Source organism: Stegostoma tigrinum, chromosome 8 (genome assembly GCF_030684315.1).
Source record: "Stegostoma tigrinum isolate sSteTig4 chromosome 8, sSteTig4.hap1, whole genome shotgun sequence".
NCBI classification, from domain to species: Eukaryota; Metazoa; Chordata; class Chondrichthyes; order Orectolobiformes; family Stegostomatidae; genus Stegostoma; species Stegostoma tigrinum.
In genome coordinates, this window is record NC_081361.1 from 99,503,052 (window position 1) to 99,516,949 (window position 13,898).

The 13,898-nt window shown below is 40.2% G+C and overlaps 1 protein-coding gene across 1 annotated transcript in view; it reads right to left on the bottom strand.

Moving 5' to 3' along the window:
• Nucleotides 1-3,465: 3,465 nt before the first annotated feature.
• syde2 (synapse defective 1, Rho GTPase, homolog 2 (C. elegans)) overlaps nucleotides 3,466-13,898 on the bottom strand; it is a 183,483-nt gene continuing 173,050 nt past the window's right edge. The window contains exon 7 of the mRNA XM_048540040.2: nucleotides 3,466-7,181. Coding sequence (XP_048395997.2) covers nucleotides 6,682-7,181 — 500 coding nt within the window. The 3' untranslated portion in view covers nucleotides 3,466-6,681. The remainder of the gene's footprint in view (nucleotides 7,182-13,898) is intronic.

A 13,898-nucleotide genomic window follows, 5' to 3' on the forward strand; every position in this document is an offset into this window, starting at 1 on the left:
AGGGCCGACAAGAGGGGAGGCCACACTGGATCTGGTACTTAGTAATGAACCAGGCCAGGTGTTTAATTTAGTGGTAGGTGAGCACTTTGGAGAGAGTGACCATAATTCGGTTATGTTTACTTTAGCAATGGAAAGGGATAGGAACATGCCACAGGGCAGCAGTTATAGATGGGGGGAAGGGCAATTATAATGCGATTAGGCAAGACATAGGAGGTACAGAAGGGGTTAGCAAAATTCAGGGGATGGAGACAAACAAAATGTGGAGCTGGTTTAAGGAACAGATAATGTGTGTCCTTGATAGGTATGTCCCTGTCAGGCAGGGAGGAAGCGATAAGACAAGGGAACCGTGGTTTACTAAAGAAATTGTATCTCTTGTTAAGCGGAAGAGGGAGGATTATGTGACGATGAGATGAGATGGTTCAGATGATGGAGAGTTACAGATTAGCTAGGAAGGATTTAAAGAGAGAGTTAAGAAGAGCAAGGAGGGGACATGAGCAGACATTAGCAGGTAGAATAAAGGAGAACCCTAAAGCTTTCTATAGGTATGTGAGGAATAAGAGGATGACTAGGGGAGGAATAGGGCCAGTCAAAGACAGAAGTGGGAAGTTGTGTGTGGACCCTGTGGAGATTGGACAGGTGCTAAATGATTATTTCTCATTTGTTTTCACTGAGAAACAGGAGAATATTGTAGAGATGACAACTGAGTTACGGGCTACTAGAATTGAAAGGATTAAGGTTAGTAAGGAGGAGGTGTTATCAACTCTAGAAGGTGTGAAAGTAGATAAATCCCCTGGGCCGGATGGCTTTTTTCCGAGGATTGAGGGAGATTGAGCAGTTTGGATTAGAAACTGGCTTTCTGTCAGAAGGCAACGAGCGGTGGTTGATGGAAAATATTCAGTCTTGTGTCCTGTTACCAGTGGTGTGCCTCAAGGATCTGTTTTGGGACCACTGCTGTTTGTCATTTTTATAACTGACTTGGACACAGGCATTAGTGGATGGTTTAGTAAGTTTGCAGATGATACTCAAGTCGGTGGAGTGGTGGACAGTGTGGAAGAATATTGCAGGTTGCTGGGAGACTTGGATAAATTGCAGAATTGGGCCGAAAGGCGGCAAATGGAGTTTACTACGGATAAATGTGAGGTGATTCACTTTGGGAGGAATAGGAAGGCAGAATACCAGGTCAATGGAAAGATTCTTGGTAGTGTAGATGTGCAGAGGGGTCTTGGTGTCCTTGTACATAGATCCCTGAAAGTTGCTACCCAGGTTGATAGTGCTGTTAAGAAGGCTTACGGTGTGTTAGGTTTTATTGGTAGAGGGATTGAGTTCCAGAGCCATGATGTCATGCTGCAACTGTTCAAAACGCTAGTGCGGCCTCATTTGGAATATTGTGTGCAGTTCTGGTCGCCCTATTACAGGAAGGATGTGGAAGCATTGGAAAAGGTGTAGAGGAGATTTACCAGGATGTTCCCTGGTCTGGAGTGCAGGCCTTATTTACAAGTGCATAGGTATAAAAGACTGTTGCCCATTTTAAGTGTTAAGCAATAAAACTAACATGCTGGAGAAACTAAGCAGGTCTGGCAGCATCTGTAGTGAGAGAAACTGAGTTGATGTTGAGTCCTATATGACATTCCTTAACTGATAAACAAGATGAACTTAGCAAAATAACTTGAATCGGCCAAGATGCAGAATAGATTCTGTGGCTCAGTTTTAATTGAAGAGGCTAAACAAAAGAAATGACAGGCATTTTAAGTACATCAGGCTAACCAAATTACAGGGTCCAGATGAATCATACCCATAGATCCTCACAAAAAAACTCAGGCAGAGTGTTAAAAAAGGCATTAGTATCGAAATATAAAAATCATTTGAAAAAGCAACAGTACAAGAGAGCTGGTGAAAAGCAAATGCAATTTACATTCATTAAAAGGGCAGAATTAATTCAGAAAACTATGGTTAGGGAAATGGTCCAGTCACTGGGCTAGTAATCTAGACACCCCAAGGTTAATACTTGGAGAAGCAGGTACAAATCCCACCTTGGTTGCTGGTGGAACTTAAATTCAATGAATAAATCTGGAATACAAAGCTAGTGTACAGGGACCATGACAACCATCACTGATTGTACAAAAACCCATCTGGTTCACTGTTGTCCTTCAGGGATGGAAATCTGCCATCCTTACCTGGTCTGACCTACACATGACTCCACATCCACAGCCCAAAGTGGTTAACTCGTAACTGCTTTGAGAGTTCCCAGCAAGCAACTCACTTCAAGGTCAATTAGAAATAGACCAAAATTGCTAGCAATACCCACATCCTATCAAAGAATAATGACCAGCTCTTAGTATCAATGAAAGGAAAACTACTAAAATCTTTCGCAAAATACAAATAGCAAAAGTATCAGTTTATAAAAGTGCATTTGAGACAATTGCTTAGAACAGTATGTTCAAGAGCCAACTTGGGATCAGGCTTTTCTAGACATGGTAATGAGCAATGAAACAGAGTTAATCAAAAACCTATGGTAAAGGAGCCTCTAAGTGGCAGTGATCATGTGATAGAATGTCACATTCAGTTGGAAGGAAGCAGGAATCTCAGTCTAGTGCTTTAAGCCTGAATAAAGCTAATTATGGGCTATAGTGAGCTGTGAAACTAAATTCAAAGGCAGGGAATTAGAAACACAGTGGCAGACTTTCATATGTATTTAATAATTTCCAATAGAGCATTACGCCAGTAAGAACATTTGAGGAAGCTGCAGCATTCATTACTTCTAGGGGTGGACAGTAAATGAAGGTCAGATTGGGGAGTCTAGAACCAGGGTCACTATCTAATAATAAGTTGGATGTCATTTAAGATCAGGATCAGGATTAGGAGATTTCTTTCTGAGGGTTGTGAATTTTTGGAATCCTCTACAGCAGTGAGCTGTGGAAACTCAGTAGAAATGAACAGATTTCTGATTACTAATGGTGTAAAGGGTTATGCGGTGGTGTGTGAGAAAGTTTCTTAGGCTTCCACCAGCCAAGATTGCATTAGATGGCGAAGCATCCACGATGGGCCCAATGGTCTACCCCATTCCTTTATTCAAGCCTTGTGCCCTTTCTGAACTCTAGGAGTTTGAGAAGCTGCAATAGTTTGCAATTTAGCATTCTTGCACTTGTCCTGATAACTGCAAAATGAAGACCCTATATTACTTCCCAGAAATATTCAAAAATCATATTTTTAGTCCATTTTGCATGAATATTTAATACATTTTTAATGCTGATGGTTTTGAAAAAATACTTTCAAGAAGTTGTACTATTTTGTTGTCTAATATTAAAATAATAAAAAATCTAATTACTAATACATGCTCAATAATATTGGTACATATAAATTTATGCCTTAAATTATCCTAAATAACTAAATATTGTGCAGAAATTGTTGACCATAGTTAGCAGCAAAACAATTTGTTAAATATGCATTTTTAATATTGGTGTCACAGTAAAAGACAGTACTCAAAAGATCAGCATAAAGTCATATTTACATACTTAGTAATGCTTTATCATGTTCAAGGTAAATATATTTTTGTGTAACAGATAATGCATACAAGACTACTAAAACACAAGAACAAAATTTTCAATGGATAAATTAGAGCTTGAAAAACTTTTTACAAAGGGTCTTTAAGCTGTGAGGAATGTTAATTAAAACCACAAGAACCCAATTCATTCATATTATACACTGAATACACATTAATAGGTTATTTTAAAAGATGTGCACACCTGTGACATTAATGCACTGGCAAATTTTTTTCAGTTCATGCTGTTATGGCAAAAATTAATATTTCAATACGTTACAGGTTACATCCAATTTTTCAGAAAAATATTTAATGTCAAAATGTTTAAAAATAAAAGTATTAGTGTCAAACAGTTCTTGCATAGTCTACCAAATATAACCTCTTACATGCATAATACTTAAATTTTTAGTTTTGCATTTCTTATTCTTCACATTAAATCATTTTTCACATACCACATTATGGAATTAGAAATTTCAAGGCAATTATCAATATTTATTCGAGATGTTAAGCTACAAAAGAAAACCTTGGCAATGCCAGAATGACTGTTGGTGCCCTTCACCAATTCAAATACAAGTATGCTGTTTGCAGTCAATTTGATCTGGTCATCTTATTTGCATAATTCTGGTCAAATATTAATAGATTGTGAAGTCAAAAGCCACTTTACAAAGAATATGTGTGTTCTTTTAAACTTAAAGGGGCTAGACCAATTAAAGGTGAGTAACACGGAAACAATTCTAAAAACTGCGAGCCACAAAAGCCACCTCAACTTTTGCCAAAAGGCACAACTTGCTTAATCCTAAGGGAAAGAAATGAACAAAGCCTAAGATAAAGCAATGACCAACTCAACATCTTACCCTATTACAGTGCTGCTGAAATGGAGATGCTTTGACATCAGGGCTATTTGAGTTGGACTCAAGAAGTCTTTACCAGTGAGGCTAATGTCAGAATGTGGCAGTAATAGATTACAAAGATTTTGAGCCAACAAAAATGTTGGGGAGGAAGTGGGGAAGGGCAGGTGATATGAATATCCATTCACCTAAACACACAACACATGACTATTTTTGCATTACTTTTCAAGATCAAAAATCACACGACACCCGGTTATAGTCTAACAGGTTTATTTGAAAACGCTAGCGTTCGAGCTCTGCTCCTTCCTCAGGTGTAGTGTGGAAGAGGAAGTATACTCAAGCAGCAACACAGTACATCTGTTTCATATTTAATATGTAAATGGAAAATCCACCTGGATGAGCTGACCACCACTTCAGTCATTACTATGAGACTTTGATTCTAGTAAAACGAATGAGGCAAATTGCTGAACAGCCAGGGAATAAAACTCCAGCAGTTGTATCCAGTGAACAGCAGTCATAGTCAGGAATACCACCTCTGGCATTTCCAAAATGCTACTTTGAATTAAATTGTGGGGCCAAAGGCCAAAATTAATAATGTCCGATTAAGAACTGATAACAGGAGAAAAAGAATCTAACAGAACAATTTAAATGTTGAATGGACTTGTGTGCATCGGTGTAAACAAAAACCCTGGCATCAGTTAGAAACAGTTCAAAATTGTGGTAGTTGAGGGGATGGGAAGAGTTAAGGTTAGGTAACTCTAAACCTAACCCTACCACAGGCAACTGTTGAGTTTCTGAATGGATATCATCCACACCAGCAATCCTTTCATGTTTTAAGTATCCACCAGGTTAAAAATTGAGACATGATTCTCCTTGCCATTTATTTGTCTCTGGATTGAAGATTAGGAGACCATCCTGAATGTCTTTGAGAGGACAACACAAGGATTTCCATTTAGTCAGATATTCTTTGGATGTTTAGGCCCTATGACGCAGCTTTCTACATAGATTAGATTACAACAAACGATCAACTTGCTAGAAGATTTTAATGGAAAATACTTTTTAAAAACGTAGTGTGTTTGGTCTGAACAGATTTCAAATTTTGCTTTCCACATGCCATTGTAATATTGTTAAAATTTGAATACCAACATTTTTATTGTAATCTTTTTGTAGGTTCCCATATGACTGTCATTAAAACTGAAATTCAGTTAACATTACAGAGAGGTGACCGGAAATAGATAAAAATGAATGTAAAATGTACCAACACTATACACAAATCACTCTCTCCAAAAACAGGCTGACAGTTCTAACCAAGAGTCATTATTCATTCACATTTCCTATCTGTGTAAAGATATGGACCAATTGATATAAAACACCCGTTTTAATGCTATGTTAATAATCTTCGTTATCAATACTGACATGACAAAAACATAATACCACAGCAGATACTGCAAATGATCAGCCACATTACGTTAAGAAAACTTCCTCACAGCTCTCATCTTTGTGCACTTTATATATTTATATATGCTACATTTCCCAGGCAGTACATCGAACAGTATTTGGCCTTCTAGTAGGTGCGTCACTATAAATGATGTGTCCACACTTTATCAAAAATATACTGGATTAGAAAAATATACCATTTGTTTTGATTTGAGTTTAAATACAGTTACAGAGAAATGTTAATATTCAAGAAAGGAAACAGTTTACAATATTTCTCATCACCCAAAAAAACGTGCAGGGTTTTTTGTGGAAATGGTCTCTTCATAGCAGCTTGGTATTACATTGCAAATGAAAGGTGACCAGCGAGTCACTAACTGGATTTTTCTTTGTTGAAATAAAAATACTGTCACCTTGCAGAAACATCTGCCAAGCAGCAACCATCCTCAAGATTGAGAATGATCGGAATTAAACACTTTTGCTTCTTAAAGATGACTCAGGATTCAGTTCACAGAGTGTCTGCTGAGTGGCAATGGCTAATCTCCTTCAAAAATCCTTATTAAAAGCCTGCTTTATAAGTGCATCAGTTAACATTCCTACCTGAACACAATGCTCAGTCTACAGAACATTTTTTTTAAAAATGCCTTAAGGCACCACATACCCCTAGGGTCAATTTGCTGGAGTCTTCCAAAAAGAAGAAAAATGCTTACATACAAATGTCCTGGAATGCCTGAATGAGCCAGATAACCCAAGATGGTCCATGTTACTTCTTTATCTAGAAGTGTGCTACCATCATAAAACCGTAATACGACTGTTGGGTCTGTAATGCCATTCTTCTGTCCCAGAATAAAACAAATTATTTCAGTACGTGGCATTCAGTTTGTTTTTGCTGAGTTCACGTTCTAAATTTCCAATTAGTGTGTCAATACTTTCCTGAAGATCTTTTAGGTTCACCCTATGTTCAAGTGCTGGATTAATCTTCTGCATCCTTACATGGGCCTCATATGTCTGCTCTTTGGATTTGGGCTCTGCATGCAGTTCAATCATACAACTGGTCCTGTCTGCTGCTGTATTTTCCTCTTCACTTCCAGTATCTTCTGAAGGAACATCATCATAGTCTGCATCTATGCTATCATCCTTTGCTCTAAGAAGATAACTTTCACCACAGCTGCTCCAGTCTCCAGCATAGCGGTTACTAGGACTGTCAAGTCTGACCTGTCTAGGTCGTAGTACCCCAGTCGTCTCAGTATTTGCCAAGTTTAGGACTGCAGGTCGTTGCCTCCTCCTCCTCACACAATTAACTGGCTCCAGTTCAGGAGATCCGCTGCTTTCCACATGATCCTTGGTTCTCTCATTTTGCACTGTAAGAAAAGTATGGCAGAATAACATGAAATATTGGTGCTTAGATGAACACGAGTTCCTCAGTTAGGAGATGTCTTTTCAGATTAGTTCTTACACAGTTCAATTGCGATTATTTTCATGTACTTTAAACAGTCTAATTAATTTAGAATTATTTACCTTCAATTTTACAACTGGTTATAACCTTTTCAATTTATTGTGTGCGCTTCATCTCTTGCACACAGCTTATCAGCAATTCAGACGCTCTTAAAGAAGAAACTTCTTATAACAGTTACTAATATCAGTTAGCTTATACTGGTGCAACTAATGATAGAGTGTTTATCCTGTGAACTGGAAGGTCTGGCTTCAATATGGTGACTTCACAAATTAAAATATCCCTAGCTGGTGCACTGACTTTTATCTTCGAACCATTTTAAATTTGTACATAGATAGTCAGTTTTAAAGTAACTACAAAGCTGAAGAATTCTGCTGTAAAACTAAATTTAGTTGCAGCAAATGCCGTCATTAAGTCAACTATGATGATTCAGTTTCAAGTTCTAACCACTCCAAATACATGCCGACCTGGATAACTACATCCTAGCACCAAGCTTTATTACAATGCTGATCTAATTATAAAGATGAGAAAGAAGTTTTAAATTGCATTCATCCTTAAAATTGAAAGCATTCCACACCGTTATCTTAATGTACAGTTAGACAGGAGCCACAGTCAACATTGGTGGTTACATAGCACCACCTGGCTTTATTTTGGAAAAAGTGTTCATCAATAAGGTGATTATTATATTGTGTAACTTATTTACTGAAACATGTAATACTACAGAAGCTTGTTCCTTGTAGGCAGGTTAACGTCACTCACTTTACAGCATTGGAACTACCGACCTTGAACTTCAATATGCAGTCCAGGCATTGACTTTTAACAAACACTTACGATTAGCACAGCGATTTTCCAATGATATTTTTTCAAATGCTGCAGTTTCATCCTGAAACTCTACAGTTTCAGGGTTTACATGTATTAATTGCAAAAACGTGCAAATCAGTCATGCTTGCACTACAGGACAAATTCTAATCAAGCAATCTTTGTAACAGTCGGATAACCAAAAGGAGCAGATTGCAAATGTAATGCAACAACATAAACCCAACACTGAATGTGTGCAATTTAATAAACAAGAAACAATTATTTATTTGTTCAGAAAAGAAGCACCACAAAACTTTTCACACATGGGGTTTGATGAGAAATGTGCTAGGAAGTTGCTAACTGCAGACAAAAGTTCTGTTTGACATCAATCTTAATGCTTTTCCAAAGCACAAGACACAAGATAAATTGCCTATAGTGTTCAGGGGTGTGTGGGTTATAGGAGGATGGGTCTGGGTGGGATGCTTCAAGGGGCGTTGTGGACTTGTTGGGCTGAAGGGCCTCTTTCCACACTGTAGGGAATCTAATCTAATCTAAAGATTTAGAGTTTATTAGAACATAATGTTTTTACTTGAGAGATAATGGGAACTGCAGATGCTGGAGAATTCCAAGATAATAAAATGTGAGGCTGGATGAACACAGCAGGCCAAGCAGCATCTCAGGAGCACAAAAGCTGACGTTTCGGGCCTAGACCCTTCATCAGAGAGGGGGATGGGGAGAGGGAACTGGATTAAATAGGGAGAGAGGGGGAGGCGGACCGAAGATGGAGAGTAAAGAAGATAGGTGGAGAGAGTATAGGTGGGGAGGCAGGGAGGGGATAGGTCAGTCCAGGGAAGGCGGACAGGTCAAGGAAGTGGGATGAGGTTAGTAGGTAGATGGGGGTGCGGCTTAGGGTGGGAGGAAGGGATGGGTGAGAGGAAGAACCGGTTAGGGAGGCAGAGACAGGTTGGACTGGTTTTGGGATGCAGTGGGTGGGGGGGGGGGGGGGGGGGGGAGAGCTGGGCTGGTTGTGTGGTGCAGTGGGGGGAGGGGACGAACTGGGCTGGTTTAGGGATGCAGTAGGGGAAGGGGAGATTTTGAAACTGGTGAAGTCCACATTGATACCGTATGGCTGCAGGGTTCGCAGGCGGAATATGAGTTGCTGTTCCTGCAACCTTCGGGTGGCATCATTGTGGCACTGCAGGAGGCCCATGATGGACATGTCTATCCCAGGCCCCAAGATGACATTCCACATTAAGCAGAGGTTCACCTGCACATCTGCCAATGTGGTATACTGCATCCATTGTACCCGTTGCGGCTTCCTCTACATTGGGGAAACCAAGCGGAGGCTTGGAGACTGCTTTGCAGAACACCTCCGCTCAGTTCGCAACAAACAACTGCACCTCCCAGTCGCAAACCATTTCCACTCCCCCACCCATTCTCTAGATGACATGTCCATCATGGGCCTCCTGCACTGCCACAATGATGCCACCCGAAGGTTGCAGGAACAGCAACTCATATTCCGCCTGGGAACCCTGCAGCCATATGGTATCAATGTGGACTTCACCAGTTTCAAAATCTCCCCTTCCCCTACTGCATCCCTAAACCAGCCCTGTTCGTCCCCTCCCCCCACTGCACCACACAACCAGCCCAGCTCTTCCCCCCCACCCACTGCATCCCAAAACCAGTCCAACCTGTCTCTGCCTCCCTAACCGGTTCTTCCTCTCACCCATCCCTTCCTCCCACCCCAAGCCGCACCCCCATCTACCTACTAACCTCATCCCACCTCCTTGACCTGTCCGTCTTCCCTGGACTGACCTATCCCCTCCCCACCTCCCCACCTATACTCTCTCCACCTATCTTCTTTACTCTCCATCTTCGGTCCGCCTCCCCCTCTCTCCCTATTTATTCCAGTTCCCTCTCCCCATCCCCCTCTCTGATGAAGGGTCTAGGCCCGAAACGTCAGCTTTTGTGCTCCTGAGATGCTGCTTGGCCTGCTGTGTTCATCCAGCCTCACATTTTATTAACTTAAAATTCCATCCCTCCTTTTAGCCAGCCTTCAGGAAACTTTCCTTAGAATTCAACACCTGGTACATTGATTATGCCATGTACTTAACAGAACATTCAGAGGACCAGGCATTTAAATAAATTGTAAAACAGGAATCAGCATTAGCTATAAAATTATATTAGGTTATTAAAACTGTATGAAATAACTGAGCTCCAGGATACTTAACTCCAATTCAAAGCTTCATTGGGAAAAGTGCAACTGCAGGAAGTCAACAGTACCCTTTCCCATGACAAATGCTAGGGCTGAAATTCCTTCTGTGCACTAGGGTGATAACATAATAGTATCGCAAGTAATTTAGGAAAGTGCAGCTCTTGGAGTAATGACAAAAATACATTTCTTCAGGGTGGTTCAGAAATGCTTCTGTGCATAAAATGTGAAAATGTGCACTTGGGTCCTTCAGCAGGTTGCGTCTTTATATGACACTGCACATCACTATATTTAAAACAAAGATTAATTATGGCCAAATTTCGCTGAACTCTCAACACAGTTTGATTAAACTGCACACTAATCCCAAGTACATGGAGTTATTTACTCTTTTCCAAAATACATAAATCTTGTTAAACATGTTTATGAACATAGCCTTGCATCAGAAAGTACATATCTACTTCATTGCTGCAAAATAAAATTTTGAGGTCTTGAGTTGTACCTAGTTACCAATCGCTAATATCAATTTGACCCCAATTGAAGTTTAGTTGAAAGATCCTTAGATCATTCCATTGAATAGAAAAATTCCAATAATTAATTGGTAACATATGATCATGGACAGTGCTTGACCTTTTTTTTGAAACTGATACACAAGACCCCAGATAGCTGGAGAATGGACATTGTGATGTAAGCGGTGAGAACCACAGTTGATTTAACATACGTGTTCCACCTTTGGGTTTTTGATTTTGTTACATGGTTTTTTTTCTGTCTGAAGTTATTAATCAATTTTTATGTATTTAAATTATTCAAAACAGATTTCAAAACAGATTTCGTGGTCAAGGTTTAGAATTAAATGGGGTTTTGTGCACTATTAACAGATTTTCATTTACTTTGAATTGCTTTGAAACCCCACAAGGTAAATAATTGGGCCTCAACATTTGTAAGAGATGTCTGGAGCTTCTTTTTAATCTTGAGAAACTCCCATAGTTTTGGCAGGGAAATTTTACTTTCAGTTGTATTTTTATTTTGAGTTTTAAACAGACCCGTGAAGTCCTTGGATGAAGATGGCTGTACAGACCAGCATTCTTGAGAAGGGGAGCAATATGAGTGAATAATTAGCATCAGTCTCAGACAAGAAGTGTTGGAATAAAACCCTGAAAAGGTTACTTAAAGTTCAGTATGTTTATGTTCAAGTGTACAATAGTTAAGGGGAGGTGGTGTCACAAAAATAATGTCTCTCAACCAATTATCCAAAATCTCGGGCAACAAGGTTTCAGATCATACTGTGGCAGATGGAAATGTGCAATTGAACAATAATCTGAAATGAAAAGATATCCCAGTGATGATCACATAACCACAGACAACGGCTGTAAAAAATAGGCCACTAATGTCTTTTTGTGATGGAAATCGGCCATCTTTAATCAGTTTGGCTTACATGACCCACAGCGATGTGATTAACTCCTCTGGGATGGACATCTCAGCCAGCACACTTACTTCCCATGAACCAATAAGCAAAAGCTCCAGGAAAAAGTTAACTGCGGTTATAATGTCTGTGTGTTAAAATCACAGTGACCTTAATTTAACAAGGTGTTAGAGACAGGGTCACTGGCGTGAGTACTATATGAGGGGTGTTGTGGAAATCTATTCTAAGTTTGGTTTGGGTATCGTACCTGGACTGCACAGTACTTGTGTGCTATACGACAGATTTTTTTAAATTTATAAATGCATACTTTGAGATTAATGGGATTATACCACTAGCTGTAAAAAAAACATCTTTGAAGTAGTGTTATGAGTACACAGCTTGGTTACTCTATTTTATGTACATTTCTTTCATTAATAAGTTTTATTAATACAGAATAGCATTCTTATGATTCAACAAAAGGCTAACTTTGTTAAAATCAACACAAATCAAATATGATCCATCAAACCAGGTTTCAGTCTGGGATCTGATTTGTGAAGTAAAAACACTAGCTGGGTTCACAACAGCAGTACCACAGGGATGTGTCATGGCTGATGGAAGGCCTGTGCACTGACTTCATGGGTAAGCTTGGGAAGTTTGAATGTTAGATCGACATCTGATCCTGGTGAGACCACAGCATTAAAAGCCATAAGCTTTCAATTTCCCTTCTTGATCCCCTAAACAAATCTGAATAGGTGCTGGCAGACAGCAAGCCGAATTGAAGTGTGTCTACTTTAATGCCAGGAGTATCCGGAATAAAATAGGTGAGCTTGCAGCTTGGATAGGTACCTGGGACTTCAATGTTGTGGCCATTTTGGAGACATGAATAGAGCAGGATCAGAAATGGATGTTGCAGGTTCCAGGGTTTAGATCTTTCATTAAGGTCAGGGAAGGTGGTTAAAGAGGGGGAGGTGTGGCTTTGTTAGTCAAGGACAGTATAACGGTGGCTAAAAGAGCCTTTGATGAGGACTCGTCTACTGAGGTGGTATGGGCTGAGGTCAGAAACAGGAGAGGAGAGGCCACGCTGCTGGGAGTTTTTTATAGGCCTCCGCAAAGTTCCAGGGATGTGGAGGAGAGGACTGGCAAAACTGTTCTGGGCAGGAGTGAAAGGAACAGGGTGGTCATTATGGGAGACTTTAACTTCCCTAACATTGACTGGAAATGCAATAACTCTAGTACGTCGGATGGATCAGTTTTTGTCTGGTGTGCAGGAGGGTTTCCTGACTCAGTATGTCGAAGGGCCAACAAGAGGGGAGGCCACACTGGATCTGGTACTTGGTGATGAACCAGGCCAGGTATTTGATTTAGTGGTAGGTGAGCACTTTGGAGACAGTGACCATAATTCAGTTGTGTTTACTTCAGCGATGGAAAGGAATAGGAACATGCCACAGGACAAGAGTTATAGATGGGGGAAAGGCAATAATAATGCGACTTAGGAGGCATAGAATGGGGTAGCAAAATGCAGGGGATGGGAACAATCGAAATGTGGAGCTGGTTTAAGGAACAGATATGCCATATCCTTGATAGACATGTCCCTGTCAGGCAGGGAGGAAGGGATAAGGTAAGCAAACCGTGGTTTACTGAAGAAATTATACCTCTTGTTAAGGGGAAGAGGGAGGCTTATGTGACAATGAGACGAGATGGTTCAGATGAGACGATGGAGAGTTACAGATTAACTAGTAAGGATTTAAAGAGAGAGTTAAGAAGAGCAAGAAGGGGACATGAGCAGAAATTGGCAGGTAGAATAAAGGAGAACCCTAAAGCTTTCTATAGGTATGTGAGGAATAAGAGGATGACTAGGGGAGGAATAGGGCCAGTCAAAGACAGAAGTGGGAAGTTGTGTGTGGACCCTGTGGAGATTGGACAGGTGCTAAATGATTATTTCTCATCTGTTTTCACCGAAGAACAGGAGAATATTGTAGAGATGACGACTGAGTTACGGGCTACTAGAATTGAAAGGATTAAGGTTATTACGAGGCGGTGTTATCAATTCTAGAAGGTGTGAAGGTAGATAAATCCCCCTGGGCCGGATGGGATTTTTCCAAGGATTGTCTGGGAAGCTAGGGAGGTGGCAGCGGAGCCTTTGGCCTTGATCCTTGAGTCCTCATTGTCTACAGGTTTAGTACCAGAGAACTGGAGGATTGCAAACGTTGTGCCCT